At 33.9% G+C, this 18,933-nt stretch overlaps 1 protein-coding gene across 2 annotated transcripts in view; it reads right to left on the bottom strand.

Annotated features, from left to right (window-relative positions):
- ANKRD10 (ankyrin repeat domain 10) overlaps positions 1-18,933 on the bottom strand; it is a 37,862-nt gene that overhangs the window by 10,418 nt on the left and 8,511 nt on the right. For both annotated transcript variants that reach the window (XM_062601692.1, XM_062601693.1), the window contains exon 3: positions 13,540-13,631. In XM_062601692.1, the coding sequence (XP_062457676.1) occupies positions 13,540-13,631 (92 nt within the window). The remainder of the gene's footprint in view (positions 1-13,539; positions 13,632-18,933) is intronic.

The following is an 18,933-nucleotide window of genomic DNA, read 5'->3' as shown; positions in this document are numbered from 1 at the left end:
ATCTCCGGAGGTTTTTCTTTCCCCCCCTTTTTTTAAAGAATAGATCATAATTTCACAAATTTTCCAAACACAATCAATCCTTTCTGGTGCTGAAATCCCTTCTAACCTCTATTCAATGTTCTTTCGGCAGTTCTAATTTACTTTTGTAGAATACAGACATTAAACAATGCAACAGGAAACAAATAGAAATTTCAACATATTCTCGAACAAAGAGAACAGCTCAGTTTTCTCTAATCTGTTTTCAATTTGCTAGTCTGAAAGGATAGTGAAGAAAATCTAAATGAGCAAATGAAACTTATGCAAAGGTTAAAAAAGTACAATAATTTAAGCAATCATCAAGGAATAGATAATACTATTACTCAGCAAATGTTGTTGATCATTATCTCTGCTTTGAAGAGTGGACTGCAAGACAGACTACAGTTATTTTAGCATTTCCCCAAAGAAATGCTGAAATGAGTTGCTGGAGGCATTTGGAGATGTACAAATTAAGATGCAAGTGTGCAATACTGCGTGAACAAATTCTGGGAAGGGAAAATTATATTCCCAGAAAAAAAAAAAAAAAAAAAGCTTTAAGTTAGTGTTTGTCAAATATTAAAATGCAATGAAGTTTAAAAAAAAAGAAGTATTTTTATATTTCTGTCCATTTCTCCCTTCCTAAACAGCTTATTCTTAACCAGTAGACAAACATTCCCTTCCAGAAGAGTATTTTAAGAGAGTACCGTGGAGGTACTAAAAGGGCTAAAGCATACTGAATGTAACATTCTTGCTTCAGAGAGATTTGAAAGACATTTCTCAAAAACTTGAGTCTGAATTTAACTTATCAGTTCCAAGGGAATTTCCTGTATCAGGAAGTTAATAATTGGGGGGGAGGGGGAGGAATGAGAGAAAAAGAAATACAAAGTTAAACAGAATAAAAGGAGATTAAAAGATCTAGATGAATATAGATGGTGAATTACTACTAAATGGAATACTGCTAAGTTCTGTCAGCTTTCTTTCAGAGTGAGTACTAATCAGAGTATCTTTTCACTATCCAGCTGTCAACTTCCATGAATTTAATAGAAGCTTAGTTTGTTCTGGGACTTCAAGCCTTTCAAATTTCAATGAAACTGCCTTCCATTCTAGCATAACTGGGATGGAGAAAAGGAGAGGTGGATAAACATAACACAACCTCCTAAGTCTCACTTCTCTAGAAAAACAGGCTAGAAAAATTTATTTAATTTAGTTGCTTTTTTCTAGTCCTTTCTAGGAGGAAAATCTGCCATGGAAACAGAAAATGGCAGTGAGAAATAGTCGTAACATACTACTTCATCATAACAAAAGGCAAGTAATCCAAGAAAACTACAAACTCAATTAGCCACATACATAAAAGGCAACAAACAAAGCCAAAAAAAAAAACCTCTAGCACATACTATGCAGTCTTGCTATACTGGCATAGCTTTTTTGATATAAATTCATTCAAAAATACTTCCAAAATGTTATTAAATATATGAGAAATACTACCATCACTCTGAGGATTCTGAGTGAATGAACAGAAAAATACTCTTATACAGTCTTCTGCAAGTCCTGAACTGGACTACTTGAATGAACTAAAAAGTTACGACATTACACTTTTGTTTAAAGCACTGAACCGGACTTTGACTGGTAAGTTTGAGACTACCCTTTTACAGCAGAAGTTATAAGGAACTGGGAACATATCTATTACTAAATCCATTCAGAATCACAGAATCAGTAAGGTTGGAAGGGACCTCTGGGGATCATCTAGTCCAACCTCCCACAGATTTCCTGGTGCTGGTTCCACTGGGGCTTGAACCCAGGACCTTCAGCATGTAAAGCAGATGTGATGAGCACTACACTATCCCTCTACCCCATATCTGCAATGTGTGGTCTACCTCAAATGCTGTCACTTTTTGAGAGTGAAAGTAGTCTGCTCCATTTGATCCCTAAGTTAGGAATACAAAAGCCATTGCTGTGACAGACTTCATTATAGGACTGAGATTAGAAATGGTTCACTGCACTGGATTCCTCTCAGTCTCGTGTGTAGTCAAATCTCCTATAAGCGATCTGGCCATATATCAGTCTCTAGTTATGAATCACAATTATCTAAACTGACTATCAAGCAAAAAGATGAAAGGGCAGTAATTGAAGACTCATCTGGCTATTAGGTAGATTATATAGTACAACACAGACTACAAAGTTAAAAAAAAATCAATGAGCAGGAAATTCAAAGAGTTAATCAGTATATACAAGTAAATTTTGAACTACGAAACAATTCGAGATGTCTCTTGAAGGATACTTAATTTCTCACAGCATCTTATAAAAAAAAGTTTTGACGAGATAAAGAATACTGTAACAAAAAATATCAAGATTCACTGTGAAAGGAAGCAGTGGGAGAAAAAAAAATGTAAACCTTTGGATAACATGGACAGAAATATCTTAAAGTTTCATAAGTCCATCAAAAAACCCTCTTTTCCTCCCACTCTGCTTTTTGTATGTTAGAAATCCCTTCAGTGCCAGCTTTCATGTGGCTTTAATCCTAATGTTGACATATCTGAAGGTCCAAAGAAGCTCAGAATACACTATTGGATTCTTAAGGTAAGCTGCAGTTTTTTTGCTGCTAATCATACAGCAAATATGACAGCTCTATTTTTGCAATGGTATTACCCAGAATATAGAAACAAATACAAGGAGAAATGTCCTGGAAACATTAAAAAAAAAAAAAAAAAAAAAAAAGATACTGCAGTTTAGGACAAGGTCATGTTTTCTTTCAGCCTTCTTCTCTAAGCTAGGTTACCTACCTGAAACAAGATTAGGCAAGTAATACACAACACCAATTGGTATTTTTCAAAGAAAGAGAGCTTATTAAGTAGCTGCCAATAAGGAAGGTGAAAAAGGATGGAGAAACATATTAGAGAAAATAAAACTAGCCTAAGCCTTGAAAAGTTACATCCATCTTAAGATTATTCTTTTATTAAATAGCATTCATTGATGTGGTGCAGTATTTTGTAAAGGCTGGCCTAGTTATCATCAAAACAAACATATGCAATCCAAAAATATAATTCCACCGCTCTTTCCAGTAAGGAGAGGGAAAAAACAACAACAACAAAAAAAAACAGTGTAAGAAACCTTTGAAGGAGACCAGTTCACCTCCAGAAACTGGTGGAGAAACTGAAGTACACTGAAAACTGTAGCTCTGAAAATCAATTTTTTGGGGCATCTACTCCATGTAGGAGTAGATGTGAAGGGTTGAGTCGACAAACATGAGAAAAATCCCTGACTTAACCTTATCGAGGACTAAATGTCGACTCGCTCTACACATACCTCCTATCATTTCCAAAGTAATTCATATATTCAGAAGAAGGAATGAGTCCTGTGAAGATTCTTTCACTTGAGAATATTTCTTTTTACTTTACAGTTCATTCATTATTTCCATGCAACTGTTACTATTGCAAAGAAATTAGAAACATGAAGTGTGGTATCGTTTACCCCCATCCTTCTACATAGCTAAAATCCAGGAGTTGGGAACGATACTCTCCTTCAAATACCGAAGTATGAGATGCTAACTCCAAAGCAGAAGAAAAAAGACAAATGTAACTGAAAAGATACATTTTTCTTATTATACTGTAAATAAAAACAAGAACAGAAAAAGTTCAGAGAAGTCTGGATATGGAAAAGTAGAAGTAGGTGATCTCGAAGTTCCTTAACAAATTGTATCTCACACTTGAATTCTTCGGTATTCGGTTTTTTAAAATAAATTCAAAAAATGTACTCTTTATTAAGAGTTTAAGATCTGACTTTTTTGCGTATACATCTATTCATATACTTTGTACACTGCTTAAAACAACACTCTTATAATCCATTTTCTTCATCCATCAAGTGATGTCCACAGGCAGTCTTCCAAACTTTTGACTAATCATGAAGAGGTATGAAAAGGACCTTTTAAATTCCATTTTTCTCCCTTCAGTTGACTTCACCATAATGCCCATTTTAAAGGCCCTGTTCATCAGAGTCCTGGTGTCAAATTTAAGCAGCTATCAAGATACTGATAAAGCACATGCACAGATAATTCCTTCTGAAATGCTTTTAAAAATGCTGACCGAAGGTCTAATTCAATTATTGTCCAAAGAAAAATACATTATCTGACTAAATAGGAGCAGTGTATAGAAATACAAAGTTAATTTTCAATTTAGTTTTAGTTAAAGCAGGATGATATTTACTATTTAAATCTAACCAGTTTGTTTTTAAAAACACTAAAGGAAGAAACATCTGAAGCAAGCCCTCAGAAACATGCAAGATACGTCCACCACTATGACAGAGTTACAGAAAGTAAAGTAAAATAAATAAATAATAAAACCTAGAATTGTTTAAATGTAACTAACTTTCTCTTAAGAGAGATCCACTGCAGGATAACTTACAAAATTTACTCTTAAAAAGGATCTGTAAAAAGAAGAGAGACTTGTACTTCTCAAACTGAATTTTAAATTATACCAAATTCACTTAGAAAAAGATTGATTCTTACACTTACTGGAGGATAAAACCAAGTATATTTCTACATGTCTTTACTATGTAAGATAGTGTGCTTCAAGTAGTACACTTATAATGTCACATACTTTGAAAAACAAATGTTTCTCTGAAAATTAAACATTAAATCTTTGAAAAAACACGTATATATGTAGAAAAATCCCCTAAATATATAATTTTAAATAGTGATTACATCACCTACAGCTTACTGTTTTTGTTAATGCCATGCGACAATCTAAGAAAATAAACCACAGTTTTCGTATATCAATGTAATATCTGTTAAAAATACTGATCTCAACTTATCTATTGTTAGTTTACAAATACAAATGTAGATAACTGTAAATTAGGGTAAGCAAAGCATGCAAATCTATAGATTCTATATCTGAATTCCTAGATTAGCATTAAAACCAATCACCGCAACAAATACCTCAACAGTATGCCTTGTGTGCAGAAAGGAAGCGATACTGAACATTCAATGCCACAACTGTAAGGTTTTCGGAGAAGCACCTGTGGCAGTTTCAGCAGTTTCTATATGGAATGCTCCCCCTTTCTAGGATTACTTGAAAAAATCAAGTCAATTCGAATTACGTAGCTGTAAAACATTGACATGTGTAGTTTTTACAGTTTCAGAATCTTCTGTTTGATTTAAACGGGCAATGGTGCATAAACAGGAAACTTATATCATAAGGGATCACATATTTGCAGGCAACATTAAGATTAAAAGTTACATTAACATACATATAGTGCTGTAGCACATTATTCATTATGTAAGCCATTATCATGTGACCACCTTAACAACAAGACACTAAGCTTTTTATGCCTTTTAAGCATTATTACTTTCATCTTGAAACCAATTTGTCTGTTCTTCACTGAAATTTATACAGAATGGATTAAAATTACTGGTCAACTCATGGCTTCAATTACTTTAAATTTAGTATGCTGTATTTCAAAAGAATTAGTAACTATTCCTATATAAAAATTAGCAGATACAAGATTAAAACAAAACAAAAAGAAGAAAAAAAAATTAGAACACTAATACGCCCACAATGAGAAAAAAAACGTTTCCTATAAACATCTGTATACTAGTCTAAAATTTCTAAAGCAAAATGTTTTAAAAATACTAAACTTAAGTGTTTTAACCCTTTGGTGTCCAAATACAGAAGTTGTGAAATATTTTTTCAGAACATACTTTTTTCAGATACCAAGAGAAAAATATTCTTAAACTAAACAGACGTGTGTCACTGCTGGGGACAGCTATGGAAATTCATGCTAGGATTACATTCTGGGCCTCTACAAAAGCACAAGTTGGTGCCAAGTTTTTATTTCACAACAAAATATGTGGCAGCTGGAATCATTTTAAACTTCTCAAGACTACAGTCAAGAATCACTGCACCTCCTCCAAAATTGTAAGGCAAGCATACTAGAAAGAATAAAGCTCTCTGTGAAGCTGCTTTGTTCACACCAAAAATCAATTTTCATGAAGAATTATGCAGGTATAACCAGCTCCTAGGTATTTCAGCTCACATCTTAGCAAATGCTAACACAAGAAAGAATTCATTTACCATGGTATGCAATATTAAAATACTAGAATCACCAGTAAAATGTCAAGGCTCTAAGTATTACCAAGTATTACTTGATATCAATATTCAATAAATATTATCAATAATTACTTTCTGTAGTTGGAGTGTGCTGAATTTGTCTGGTTTAGATAGCAAATTACTGCTGTATCTGTCTTCCAATTTAATGCTTTAAGAAAGACCTTAAACAATGGACTTGGATTTTTACTTTGTCTTGTAAAAAAAAAGATTCATATTACCAAGTAAACTTTTGCCTTAACAATATACCACTATCTAACTTTGTCTGGTAGAAGCTATCAACAATATGTTTTAATTTATATTTAATCACCTAAGAAATGATTCCTAAACACAGCTCACAAAAAAAGGCTATAAAGGGTATCATATTTTTTTAAATGACTGTCTGCTTGCAACATAGCATAACAGAAAAGATCTTTTCTGTTATAACAAAAATAAAGATTCCCGAGACAGCTAACAACAATGAATTTCAAATAAGCACCTCAGTAGTGCAGCCACTTTAAGTTCAAAGACAACAGAAAAAGAGTTAATTAGTCATTCAGCCTTATGATAATTAGAACCATCACTGCTGCTGCTATTATGCTTCTAGAAATAGATTAGGAATTGTAGAAAAAGTTGCTTACAATGCAGAAACTGCTATGGAAGACTATTAAGGAGCAAACCTTGACTTGAAAAGATAATAGCCTTACAATACAGATTCTGCCAAGATGCTTCTAGGAACAAAAAGAAAGCTTCTATCAAATATGAAGAAATTCATGAGAGTTAGCATGGACAGTAAAGGCTTGGGAATAAAACTGAAGAATTGAGGTAAGTGAACTTCAAGCCATTATTTTTATACCAACAGGAAAAAAAAAAGCATTAAAGAAAGGACCAACAGTATCAGATGGATTTATTATTTTCCAATAACAGGCATTGAGATGAAGGCTCCAAATCACATAAAACTATTTTTTGCAACAAAAATAACCAAATATAATTATCTTTTATTCAAGCAGATAGAAGATCTTTTGGATTAAGAAACTAGTAAAGTGCATGAAAGTGCCTTAAATGAGCTTAACAGACTTTTTCTCAACTTAAGATTCTCTCAGTTTAAAGGAAATTTGCAACATGATACATAATAGAAAAAAGAACTGATCTGAAACAAAGATATTTCTCTTCTAGAATATTCTTCCAAAATTATAGCTGCTGAAGCTATCCCAGGCTTTGTTAAGCTTCCATGCAGGGAGATATGCATCTTAACCTGTAGCTCATGTCACACGTTTCACTACCTTTTCTGATCAAATTGAACATACTACAGACCATGCAAAACCTGCCTAATGCTTTTGTCCATATTCAAAGACACTAGCTGAACTACAATCAACTCCATTGAAAAGACACAAACTGGAATAGCAAGTAAAACCCAAGTCAGCAAATCCACCTCCAAAGGTTAGAACAGGTTGTAATCAACAGTTCTCCAGTCACGTATCCACTCAAAAATATCAACAGATCAAACCACTACCAGTATCTGAACTAACCATCAGAACTAGTCAGACAATTCTATTTGTCAATATACTGCATCCTTGCCACTGCACTAACACGCTCTACCCAACTTCTACTTTTAACAACGTAAATTTTCCACCTGACTTACCTGCACCCCACACCTAGCTTTCTCTTGCAAGAAATAGGTTACTTTTTCTGTGAAATAAGCTATCCTAATATAAGCTGCACATTGAACATAAGCACAATATCATCTGAGAAGGCAGATCACTCCCACAAAAAAACCCTAACAATCCTCAGAAATCTTGGTTATTATCTTATAAAAGTGTTGATAACATTTCACTGTCCTTCATCCAGTTTTTCTGGACCAAAGAAGAGCAAAGAAACCAGTGCTGTAAATCACAAAATCTCATTGCTAATGAATAGCTTTCCCTATCAAGCTGATCCATATCTTGCATCCTTTCTTCAAGAAAGGTAATGTCATTGCTTTAATGAAGGATTTAACTTTCTCCCTAAGAAGTACAAACCTCTCACATTGCTCTCTCTTTCTAAACTGATGTCAGTAACTACTGCTGTTATTTCACCTCCATTAAGAATAATCTACTCTTACACTCAGGAATTGAGTGGTGAGAGCTCGCCTCAGCTTCCTACAATTATTCAAAACAGCTATGACTGTGAAAACTATCCTTTCTCCTCCTGGTTTACTTTAAAATTGAGCCTCTCTTCCACTCTCTGATTTACCAGTTATCTATATGTGTATCATTGACCTCAGTATTCCCAAATATTTCCATGAAACTAATCCAAACAACTTACAGTACTGCCTAACTTCATGGTCGCAACTTCCTACAAACCACGTAAGTTCTTCTACAATGGTAAAAATAAAGAGTGAAAATAAACATACATAAAACTAGCAAGCTATACTTGTAATTATTTTGAAGAATTAGTTTCACTACGTTTATACTGAAACATATAAGCCACTTCAACGTTGTCTTTCCATAAGAATTTATGAATGATGGGAAAGGAAGACAGTACCCCAAAATTTGTAGCCTTCATATTGCATAACAACAATACTACTGTGGGGCCTTAAAATACTTATTACACATAGTGAAACAAAAAAGTCACATATTTTCCACAACTATTCTGCACTATCTAATAATACAACAGTATTAATTAATCTGGCCATTTAACTGCTACACGGAGAACAGGCACTCAGGCTTGAAAAAAGAATCATCTATGAAAGTGATCTTCAGAGTTGAAAAGTATTAAACATTACAAAATATTAATATACTAGTAAATGTATAAGAGCTATTCTATTGGAAAAGTGCCTAACTTATCTGTAAACAAATAAGCAGTAGGAACTAGAAGTGTTATTCTCAAGATGGCGTAAACGATTATAAGAAAACAAAGTAGGATGTTGATTCTTCTACATGGAATTAATGTAACAGTATAGTATCCAAACTAAAGAGAAAAAAAGACACAGCAATGGAATTTCAAATCATGAGTATATAACATCAGAAATAAGTTGCAGTTCAATATTAGAAGTTTGGTAGTTACGTTACCTAGATAATGAAAACAAGCAAAAGCTAAAAAATTATAGGTATCTGCTAAGAGCTTTTTGAAAAGCAGGAAGAAATCCAGACATACAGCAATATCTGTTTTCCAGGTAATAAGCAACTCAACTAACAAAGCAGGTATCCAAATTCAGAGACCCTTAAAGAGAACAAGCCATAAATTCCCCTCCAGATTTAAGAAGATCTGATTGTTTATAGAACAAAGAAGTAACCCATTTTTAAAGGTGTCTCTATGTACAGGTTTCATGATAAGCAACCTCACATCTATGTCTATTCATTAAAGATAACTGAATTTCATAAAGTCAAGGTACAAGTAAGAACAAAAGCTGAGAAATCACCGTAGAGATCGTAATTAAAATTTGGAAGAGATTTCACTTCAACAAGGATATACTACAAGAATTTCACAAAGGGCTGATCCAAAGGCACTAATAAGAATCTATAGTGGATTCCCATGTTACAGGGAGTGTGAAGCAGTTTTGAAAAAACAAGAAATTGCGTTTTTTTTTAAGTAACACAGTTCACAGCACATCAGCTGTAAAAATGAATTAAGCCAGTGTCAAATACTTAGAGAAAACTTCTTACTGAAAAAAGAGTAATACTGGAGATGCAGCATTCCTGGCATTGTAAAAGGAGTTAGCTAGTTAGCTTTAACAAGAAAGTGACTGAAATGTTTCCCTGAACAGGAAGCAGGTGAATGTCACGATATGAATCTGTCATCTAGTAGAAACAGATGTACTGGTATATTTATTTCAGCTTATCAGTTATTTTCCCAAACCTAAAGACCAGAGTATCAGAAACCAGAAAAGAAAATACCTCTTCAAGTCCTTGTAGCATCCAAAACTATTTTCCAAAAACCTTAAGATTTCTGCCTGTGAAAAACAAATCTTTCCTATCCCAGTAGCATCTTGACTGACCTAATTCTGTAGGAAGCAAGTAACAATGGTGTTATTTTATCAGTACAAGCAGAAATGTTCTTCATCAAGATTTTCTGTGTTCAGTTGGATGGATATATATTAAGCCACATCCCGACCCTAAGGTCTCTCTGTCCAGGAGAATACAGATGAAAGAAAAACTAGTATTTGAAGCTTCTCTCCTAGGTCTAGACCAAGTCACTAGGGAATATACAACTGTTCAAATGACAGTTGCATAGAATTTTTATTCACAAGTGAACATGATACACAACTAAGTTGCATTAAAATACAGGATGGAAAGAACAGTTCAGATCAGTGAACAGTTAACAGCTGCATCTGCTTTTTGTTTTTTATTTATTCAACAGCATCCTATGCTTACATCTGAATTTTATATTTTTATATATATAAGCTCTGATATAATCTTTGAAATTGTGTAATATCCAGTATTTGAAAAATAGTGTAGTAAAAGAGCAAAACAAAACATGGCACCAAGACGGCTTTACCTCTGTAAAGAGCTGTGGACACTTGGTTTGTCACCATTATAAATAATACACAATCACACATAAATTGTATCATTATGCCTTTTTAGTGAAAATCCAGCAGTTATGGATACTTTTAAAAGGTACTATCCACATTAAAAAGTCAGTTACACAGCAAACCTTTTTCACTCATATGAGGACATTGTGACCACCTGCTTCCCCCTCTTCAAGGGTCCATGAATACCATAGTTAGTGGAGCAACCATTTTTATGGCTGTAGGACATACTGTGCACAGAATATGCGTCAGCTAAAATGAGAAGGTAAATACCACAAAAGAAATCAAAATATTTTCATTGGGGTACAATTATTATTGTTTAATATTACTAAAAATTTACAAAGGAATAGAGACCCAAATTCTCTCTCATCAATTAGGAAAACAATGTAACATTAATGAAATTTAGAGACTGCAACATACTGTATTTCTCTGTAAAAGCAACAGACTAACAAACTTGCAACAGAATAGAACAATTCAAATGAGGTAAATTTATTCAAACTAAAGTTCTTACTTTTATCCTTACTGAACTATTGTCAATATTCTTTAGCTTCCAGTATAACCAAATCAGTCAATAATACAGGGAGACAGTAAATGCTGATATCAAAGACTACAGTAGTCCAAATGATCAAGTTATTACCTTTTAAGAGCAGTAGTTCAATATCACTTATTAATAAGAATACATCTTTTGTAATATTGCACTGCTGATTACTATTACTAGTGTAATAATGAAACCTTAACATCCCTGCTTTCCATGTGAAACTAGTAATGATGCAGCACTTTTTACTATTTTATCAGGTATAAGGAATATACTTGACTATTTGCAGTCAAAGAGATATTCTCTGCATCTTCATTTAGCTACTTTTAAATACTATACTAACTGTATAGAAAAATAAAGGAAAGCGTGGATTAGAAAACCCAAGCCCAAATTCATCATCAGTACAGATCAGCACACAGGTTCTGCTGATTAGCACTTAGTTCTATTTTGCCTTGGTCCTACACAGTTAATCATCATTTCAGTGAAGATATACTAACTAGAACTCAAATATAGATGAAGTCCCCCAAAATTTCCACAAAATAAAGAAGATAAAATGTAGAACCTATGCAAATTTTGAAGATGTTACAAAAAAAAAAAAAAAAAAAAAAAAAAAAAAAAAAAAACATTAGATATGGGCCCAATTTTCAAACCCAGATGACAAAAAATTAGTATCAGTATCAGAAGCATACACATGGATTTAGCCTAAATTAAAATATGAAGTCTGAAAACTAGATTCAATGGAATAAATCTTGACCTCAGTCAAGTCAATAGCTTTATCTCACTCAGGTTACGGGGCCAGAATTTCACCCAATATTGAACTACTTGGCAGTAAGCCCTGATCCTCTAAATGACTAAAAATGAGTCTCTCCTATTGCATTGGCATCACTGATGGTAACATTTCCTGGACAGGATTTTATTTATATATAAAACTCATGGCAAGTGTATGCTGCTGTAACATAGATAAAATTTAAAGTTACAAAACTGAGAATCCGAATGATCTTCTGTTCAATAAAACTGCTATAAACCTGTGCTATTTCTGCTGCATTTTACATTAGAAAGTGATCAAAAATAGCATTGGTCAAAGGCAGAGATTATTCTCTTTAAACTTTTACAAAAATGTTCTTCCTATGTCTCGCAAACATTATGCTTAAAAAAATATTTTATCCCATAAATTAAAGTTGCAGCCGTATCTCCAAACTCAGATACTCAGTTACTTATTTTTAAAGTCCTATGGATTAAACACTTTCTCTTCTTAAAATCACTCATTTCAAATTGTTTATGTAGTTCTGTAACTTCTTTTTCAATTGAATGCTTTCTAAAAATTGCTAGATTACATTCTAATTGATGATGATAATTAAGGTTTGCTCAATTCCACAGTAAATTTAAATCAAAGATTATCTTAATATATTTGAAAGTGAATGTAAAATGGGAATTTATAAAATTAAGATTGATTTCACGAAACGTGTTAATAACTGACCGTGACAGCTTCACAAGTTACTTTTCTTTCTTTCTTTTTTTTTTTTTTAAATGAAACACTTTGTTCATATGAAGTAATTTGCTCATTACAGTTAACTTAAAAGTTACTATATTTCCTGAATACTCTATGATACCATTAAAAGTTAAATTTTAAGGTAGATTTATTAGGACATCATTACAAAAACAGTAAGATGGAAACCAAAGGGTAAAACAAGAAATTAACTATATGATTCTTATTTCACTTACAACTCAAAAGTTTCATATTGCAGGTTAACATACAACAGACTAGTTATCATTTAATATAATAAGGCTAGTTCTACTTAAAACAAATTGCTAAAGCATTTACGTTATTATAAGCCATAGAGCTTATACTCAACATTTCTAGGTGAAAACTGCATCCATTTTGTCCATGCTGTAAGTTGCAAAAGTTTGTGAGATTTTCTGTATGTTTTTGCAGTACATAAACCTTTAAAGAAAAAAGTTAACAGTGCAAATATATAATATACTAACAAACAGTATTAAACTAATGGCTAAGAGTGAGTAAAATACTATTTTGCACATGATGTTGCTTTTGCATTGCTTTCTAAATTTATTCACCAGCGTAAGGTGTAAATTTGTTGTAATAAGTAACTATACATTTTATAAAATGTACAATTCGGGGGCATTTCACAGAAGTGTGCTAAATATCATTTTAATAGATGAGCTATAAATGCAATACTAATGTAGCACACTGATATCACTTACGTACAATATGCTTTATTACCAGACATGCAACACGTTGGGCATTATTACAGTTGAACATGTCCAGCTGTCTTTTAATCAGGTGTCTGCCAGTTTTATTTTTCTTTCTGACATTAGTATATGTGTTTACCAGTCTAAGTTAGTTAGCTAAACACACAACAACCGACAAAGCAAAAAACCTCACTTACTCTATTTGTGCACCATGAGCCACAAGGGCACTTATGGAATCCATACTACCAGACCGTGCTGCTTTATGAATAGGAGTTTCACCAACATAATCCTGTAAAGACAAACTACATTTTGTCAAGTATAATTTTTTTAAAATGAAAACTTATTTTACATTACTCATTTAATTAAGCAAGCAGATAAATAAATACAGCATTTTTTAACCAGCAAACGCATCAGGTACATTATAATATTATTTTGAAGCCTGCAGTAGTTTCTGAGGTACCTCAGATACTTAGCAGGAAGCAACGGCCAGGGCATTAACTCTTAAGATCCACATTATCCAATAATTTGGTGATCAGTACCACCATATTCTACAAACCTGGTTAAAAACCAGCACATACTACAATAAGTTACACTAAGTTATACTAACACCATCGTATCTCATTTCCTAGCACATTTGCTCCCTAATACCTTGCACTGAGCAAGCAATCTTCAGTTTAGAAGCAGTATGGTCATGTTTGTGGGACTATACTGCTTCCAGATCTTGCTGACACACTGAAACAGCACTGTATTGCACCATGAATACTCACCAGGTGAGCAATATCTATGCGTATCTCCAGTGCAGTATAAATATGACCCTGGGGTTTGCAAGAAATATACAGGCCAGATCTCTCCTGAGATATGTATGCTTGACCCCTCTGTCCTATAGGCTTTTCTTTTTTGAGACTATCTTTATCCATTTACATTCCAGTAGTGTTAACTGGCACATCTGATCGTTCAGCCTTTTCACAATATGTGCAAAGATCCTAGGTAAAGTGCATTGCTTTTTTAGCAATTGCTCTCTACAAACTAGTCTCTCAGATAACAGAAAAAATCTGCAGCAACTGCCTAAATGCAATTGGTAAGCAGCAGGTGAATTTCATGTGTCACGATCTATAGACTGCAGATAGAATTCTATAGGTGCAACTAACCATCAGCATCAGGAACCATGCAGAAGAGTCTGTAAGGGGATATGGCCTTGAAGTAGCAAGTAACTCTTCAGTTATTGGTTAGTTACATGGATTTATTATCATAGTCAAAATTTTCATTGCCTAGTAAGTTTATTTCTTCCCCAGCCTTTCTTTCCTCTCTCAATTTTTTGACGGACTCTACTTGTCTGTTCCATTGACATTAAACTCAATTTGCTTCCCCATTCAATTAAAATAATGCCAAGGGAAACTATTAAAGCAACACACCATTTTCACTGACTTGCCAGTCTTTACACAAAATGGTGTTCACACCTAACTTTACAGTACTAGTTACATTTCAGTTCTATTCGAAATAATGAACATATTCAAAATATAATCTTACTATCATTTTGATCCTGAAAGTAAAGGTGTTTTAAGATTTATGTTAAGCACCTGAGAAATCCAATCACAACTTCTAGACCATGTAAATATAACTTGAACATGAATTTTTCACTGTTTTTATATATTCTCAATTTGCTACTTGCCAATATAATTTCAGAGTATTTTTATAACAAGTTACACACAAATTTACTGATGATAAACCAGTCCACCAATGCTTAAGACATGCATTCAACCAAATAGAAAGCATAATGGTAACAAAGACATCTTATAAACTAAGGGAAATTCCTAAGGCTAGCTGAGTTTTGGAGGCAGAAAGAGCAGAAAATGCCTTAGAGTCCTTAGTGATTAGAAAAGAGCCATACAGCTCTCCTTCCAAAATGGCTGTCTGTAGTTGATGGAAAGACTGCCTTTCAATGAAGCTTGCATAATTTCTCTTACTTATTATTATTGCTCCCGTTTATTATTTCAGGTATTTATCTTTACTTGAAGTTACAGGAAGACAGATATATTTAACAGGGATAAAGTTTTATTAACCGTCATACATAGGAATTTATTTCGCACTAATTTATCCAAAACGATTTCCCTCATAAAAAAGTTCCTTTCTCATCATGGAAACTGTCTTCAATTCATCATTTTGTTACTTGGCTTCCATTATCCCCTCCTGCTGAAGAAGTAAAGCTACAGCAAAGGAATAGATTTGCCAGTATTTGATTTCCATTTAAGGCAAGTTATTTCAGCTGGCCATGTATATGACAGATAGTGAGGATCTTTACTAACCCCACACACCTAGCATGTTGCTAGATATGCCAGCTATGTTATGATAAAGCTCAGAGGACTGAATGAATTAAGTATTGTTGGGGGTAAATGATAAGAAAGGAAAGGCTCTTCTTCCTTTGCAAAAGAGCTCCTCACCAAGGTATCAATCCAACAGGATTAACCTATATTTTCAACAGCTAATAATCACTCCACCAATACAAAGAGGTAAATACTTCAGAGGAGAGCATATGCCTCAAGAAGGGAAGTGTCTTTCAAACACTTGCTTTGCTAGGCCAGTATCATCTTCTCTGAAGCCAAGAAATTGAGAAAATATTTCAGAGAATTACAGAACATGAATTCCAAATTTTTATACCATTCCTTTTAATTACTGCACCTAATTTTCAGTTATCACTTATGTTCATTATCTTCTTTTGAAGTTCTCCTAGGAGATTGAATTTATTCACACTTCCATTTATCTAAAATATTTTCCTAGCTCTACAAAGAAATCCTCTTGAAGTCACGAGCTAGAATGGAAGACAAAAATTATTTTCCATTGAAAAAAAGGCTTTACATTTACTCCTTCTTAAACACATCCAAAAAAAAAAAAAAATCAAACTCACAAAAGAAAAAATTTCAGAACAATTCTATTTAGGTTCAACAACGAGAATGATGGTCACACACAGAAAAAGCAACAAAAGTAGGTTTTTCAAGAAGCTCCAGAGAACAGTTCAGTGGCCAGGTTACTTGCCATCATACATTTTCAGGCATAAGACACACCTCTTCCCTGCCTCTTTTGGCTACATGGAGCAAACTAAGTTCACTTCCCAAGGAGGAGGATCACTGTCCTTTCCAAAGACAAGTGCAATTTGTTTAGTTTGGGGTTATGACTAGATTATCCTTTAATTGTATTTTATTTTACTGAATAGCTTCCTTCATTGTTCTTTTTTAATTTCTATGCTTAAGTCTTTGCTTCTATGCTTATTCCCACTCCTCCTTTTAGAGCTGGTTATTTATTCAGTCCAGTCTACAGTCATTTTTTACTCAGTCTCCCTCTTCTCATCTTTTTGGGATACAAATTTCTGTTAGGTTTCATCTCTTTCAATAGAATCTGGAGAAGAAAACATGAAACAGCTCTAAATGCCTAAACGATGCGGTTGATTTTTAACTAGTATCTTTAATCCCCTTTAACGTTCTTTTTTTAAAAAGTTACTTACCTGTAACTATACCTTTTAAGCCATGATGTACTTTAACACTGGATGTTTTTAAACTATGAGGGCACTTTAAAAATACTTCCAGTACAGAGATCTTAACATGGAAGCACCATCTTACCTGACAACAAATACAAACTAACTTGACTCCTTACTCAACTGACTGAATTCCAAATTCTATGAACTGATCACATTTCCAAAAGGTGTTCAAGATTTCTTAGACCCAGCACCTTCTGAAGCCAAGAAGTGAAGAAGGTGAAGATGACTGTAGCATGCTTCCGATTCTTTGTTAATAATGCTTCGAATCCATGATTGTTTCTCCTTCTGGATTGAAGACAGAGGACAGCTGATGGAATATTTTTACTTATCTAGATTTAATCCAGCAAGAATAGGTAGCTTAAAATATAAAACTATAACACATCAAAGAAATGAGATTATTTACAGTTCTTGCCAGCATGGATAATCCTATTCCTCCTTAGTCTTCTTTCTTCCTGCCATCACTGCCACATGGTGATAACTGGCTGAATGAAAGGTAAATTAGCATCACCTGTATAGAAGCAGTTTTGCTTATCCCTCTTCTGTAAGGCAGGCCACATAAAGCTGTTTTCTGCAAATCAACACATAATTTCCAATAGGAAAAAAAAATTAACAGGCTAAATCCAAATGGAAAAATATATACATGAATTAATAGGCCTTTTATTAAAAAGGACTCAGGATTATCTGTGCATAGCAGCACAGAGTCAATCTATATTATGATAAGAATAAAGGAATAGAAAAAAAAAAAGTAAAGGAAAGTAGCAGCAGTATAATTGCTTTGCACTGTAACAGAGTACTAGAGCAGGCAGGCAGATAAAAGTGTTGACTCACAATGATACTAAGAACAATTGGCAGGAATGCCAAATGAAGCCTCCTTCATTTGGATAGGAGAGGAAGAAAGAAAAAAAAAAAAGCTTCCTGTAACCACACCCAATAGGGCTTTCTCTTTTGCCCATTGCTGGGTAGAAATTAGAAATAGGCAGGATCACTGCTTGGTACTTCAGTTTTCTCCTGTGAATTTTTATGGTGACCCTTTGTGGGGAGAGGAAGGAAGAAGAACATAAATTTCAGAAAAACAGATCCAAGGGCAAACACGGGCTTCTGCAACAAGCAGTTTTCAGTGGTTGTCCTAAATCATTGCTGCTTGAATAGAATCCTGGGCAACTGTCACCAATACTGAGATATGCATAAACAGAGGTTTCCTGAACTTCTGTGGCCAGTAGTGTGAGCTAAAAACCTAAGGGCAGATAAGCATGTATAAAAGTTCTGAGTATTAGAGGTTTATGCTGGGACTCCAACTCAGGTGAATTCCTTTCCAGAAGCTTCCTCCTCTTCTCCAAAAGGTGATGAATTACTCCACAGCTAATGACAAGAATCAATTTGCAATCCAATTTTTACTAGCTTGACTATCAAGTATTCCCAGATCTCTTTCAGCAAGTGTTTTGAATCCAGTGTCATTAGAACACTTGTCTTCATACAAGCATTGCCAGTGACTATGTCTATTTGAAGGGCAGATGAGAGGAATAATCAAAATATGCATTAGGAAATAGTGCTACAAAAGCTTGGAAATGTGCATTGAAGCCCTAGATGATAACCTGAAATTGCTTGGAAATAAATAAGAAACTAAGATCATTTACTAAGCAGTTCCAATTAGAGTAATAGAATTTGACCTTAAGTGAACAAACATCTGGAAGAACCTGGGAGATAAGCTACACTGTGCTTTTCATGGTCATGTATGAAACATCCCAAATATCTGCAGGTTGTGTTTACACCTGCAAGTAGCACCTAAATACACTGTCTAGCTTTCAGTTCTTGTGCAGGTGAAACCAGTGTGACTGACCAGTAGCATCTTAACAAAGACAACTTAAGAGACTTTTGTTCCTACTACCATTTTAATTAATTAGAGATTAGAGCTATCTTCTTACTTTATTATTACCAAACCAAATCTAATTAAGATACTTCTTGCATATTCAATTAATATTTGGGCGGTGGCAGGGCAGGGGGAGAAGCAGCTGCCTACTACACTGAAGTGTAACTTGACCCTACCACTATCAAGAACATATTG

This window comes from Rhea pennata, chromosome 1 (assembly GCF_028389875.1).
Source record: "Rhea pennata isolate bPtePen1 chromosome 1, bPtePen1.pri, whole genome shotgun sequence".
NCBI lineage: Eukaryota > Metazoa > Chordata > Aves > Rheiformes > Rheidae > Rhea > Rhea pennata.
This window is presented reverse-complemented; position numbering and strand designations above follow the sequence as displayed.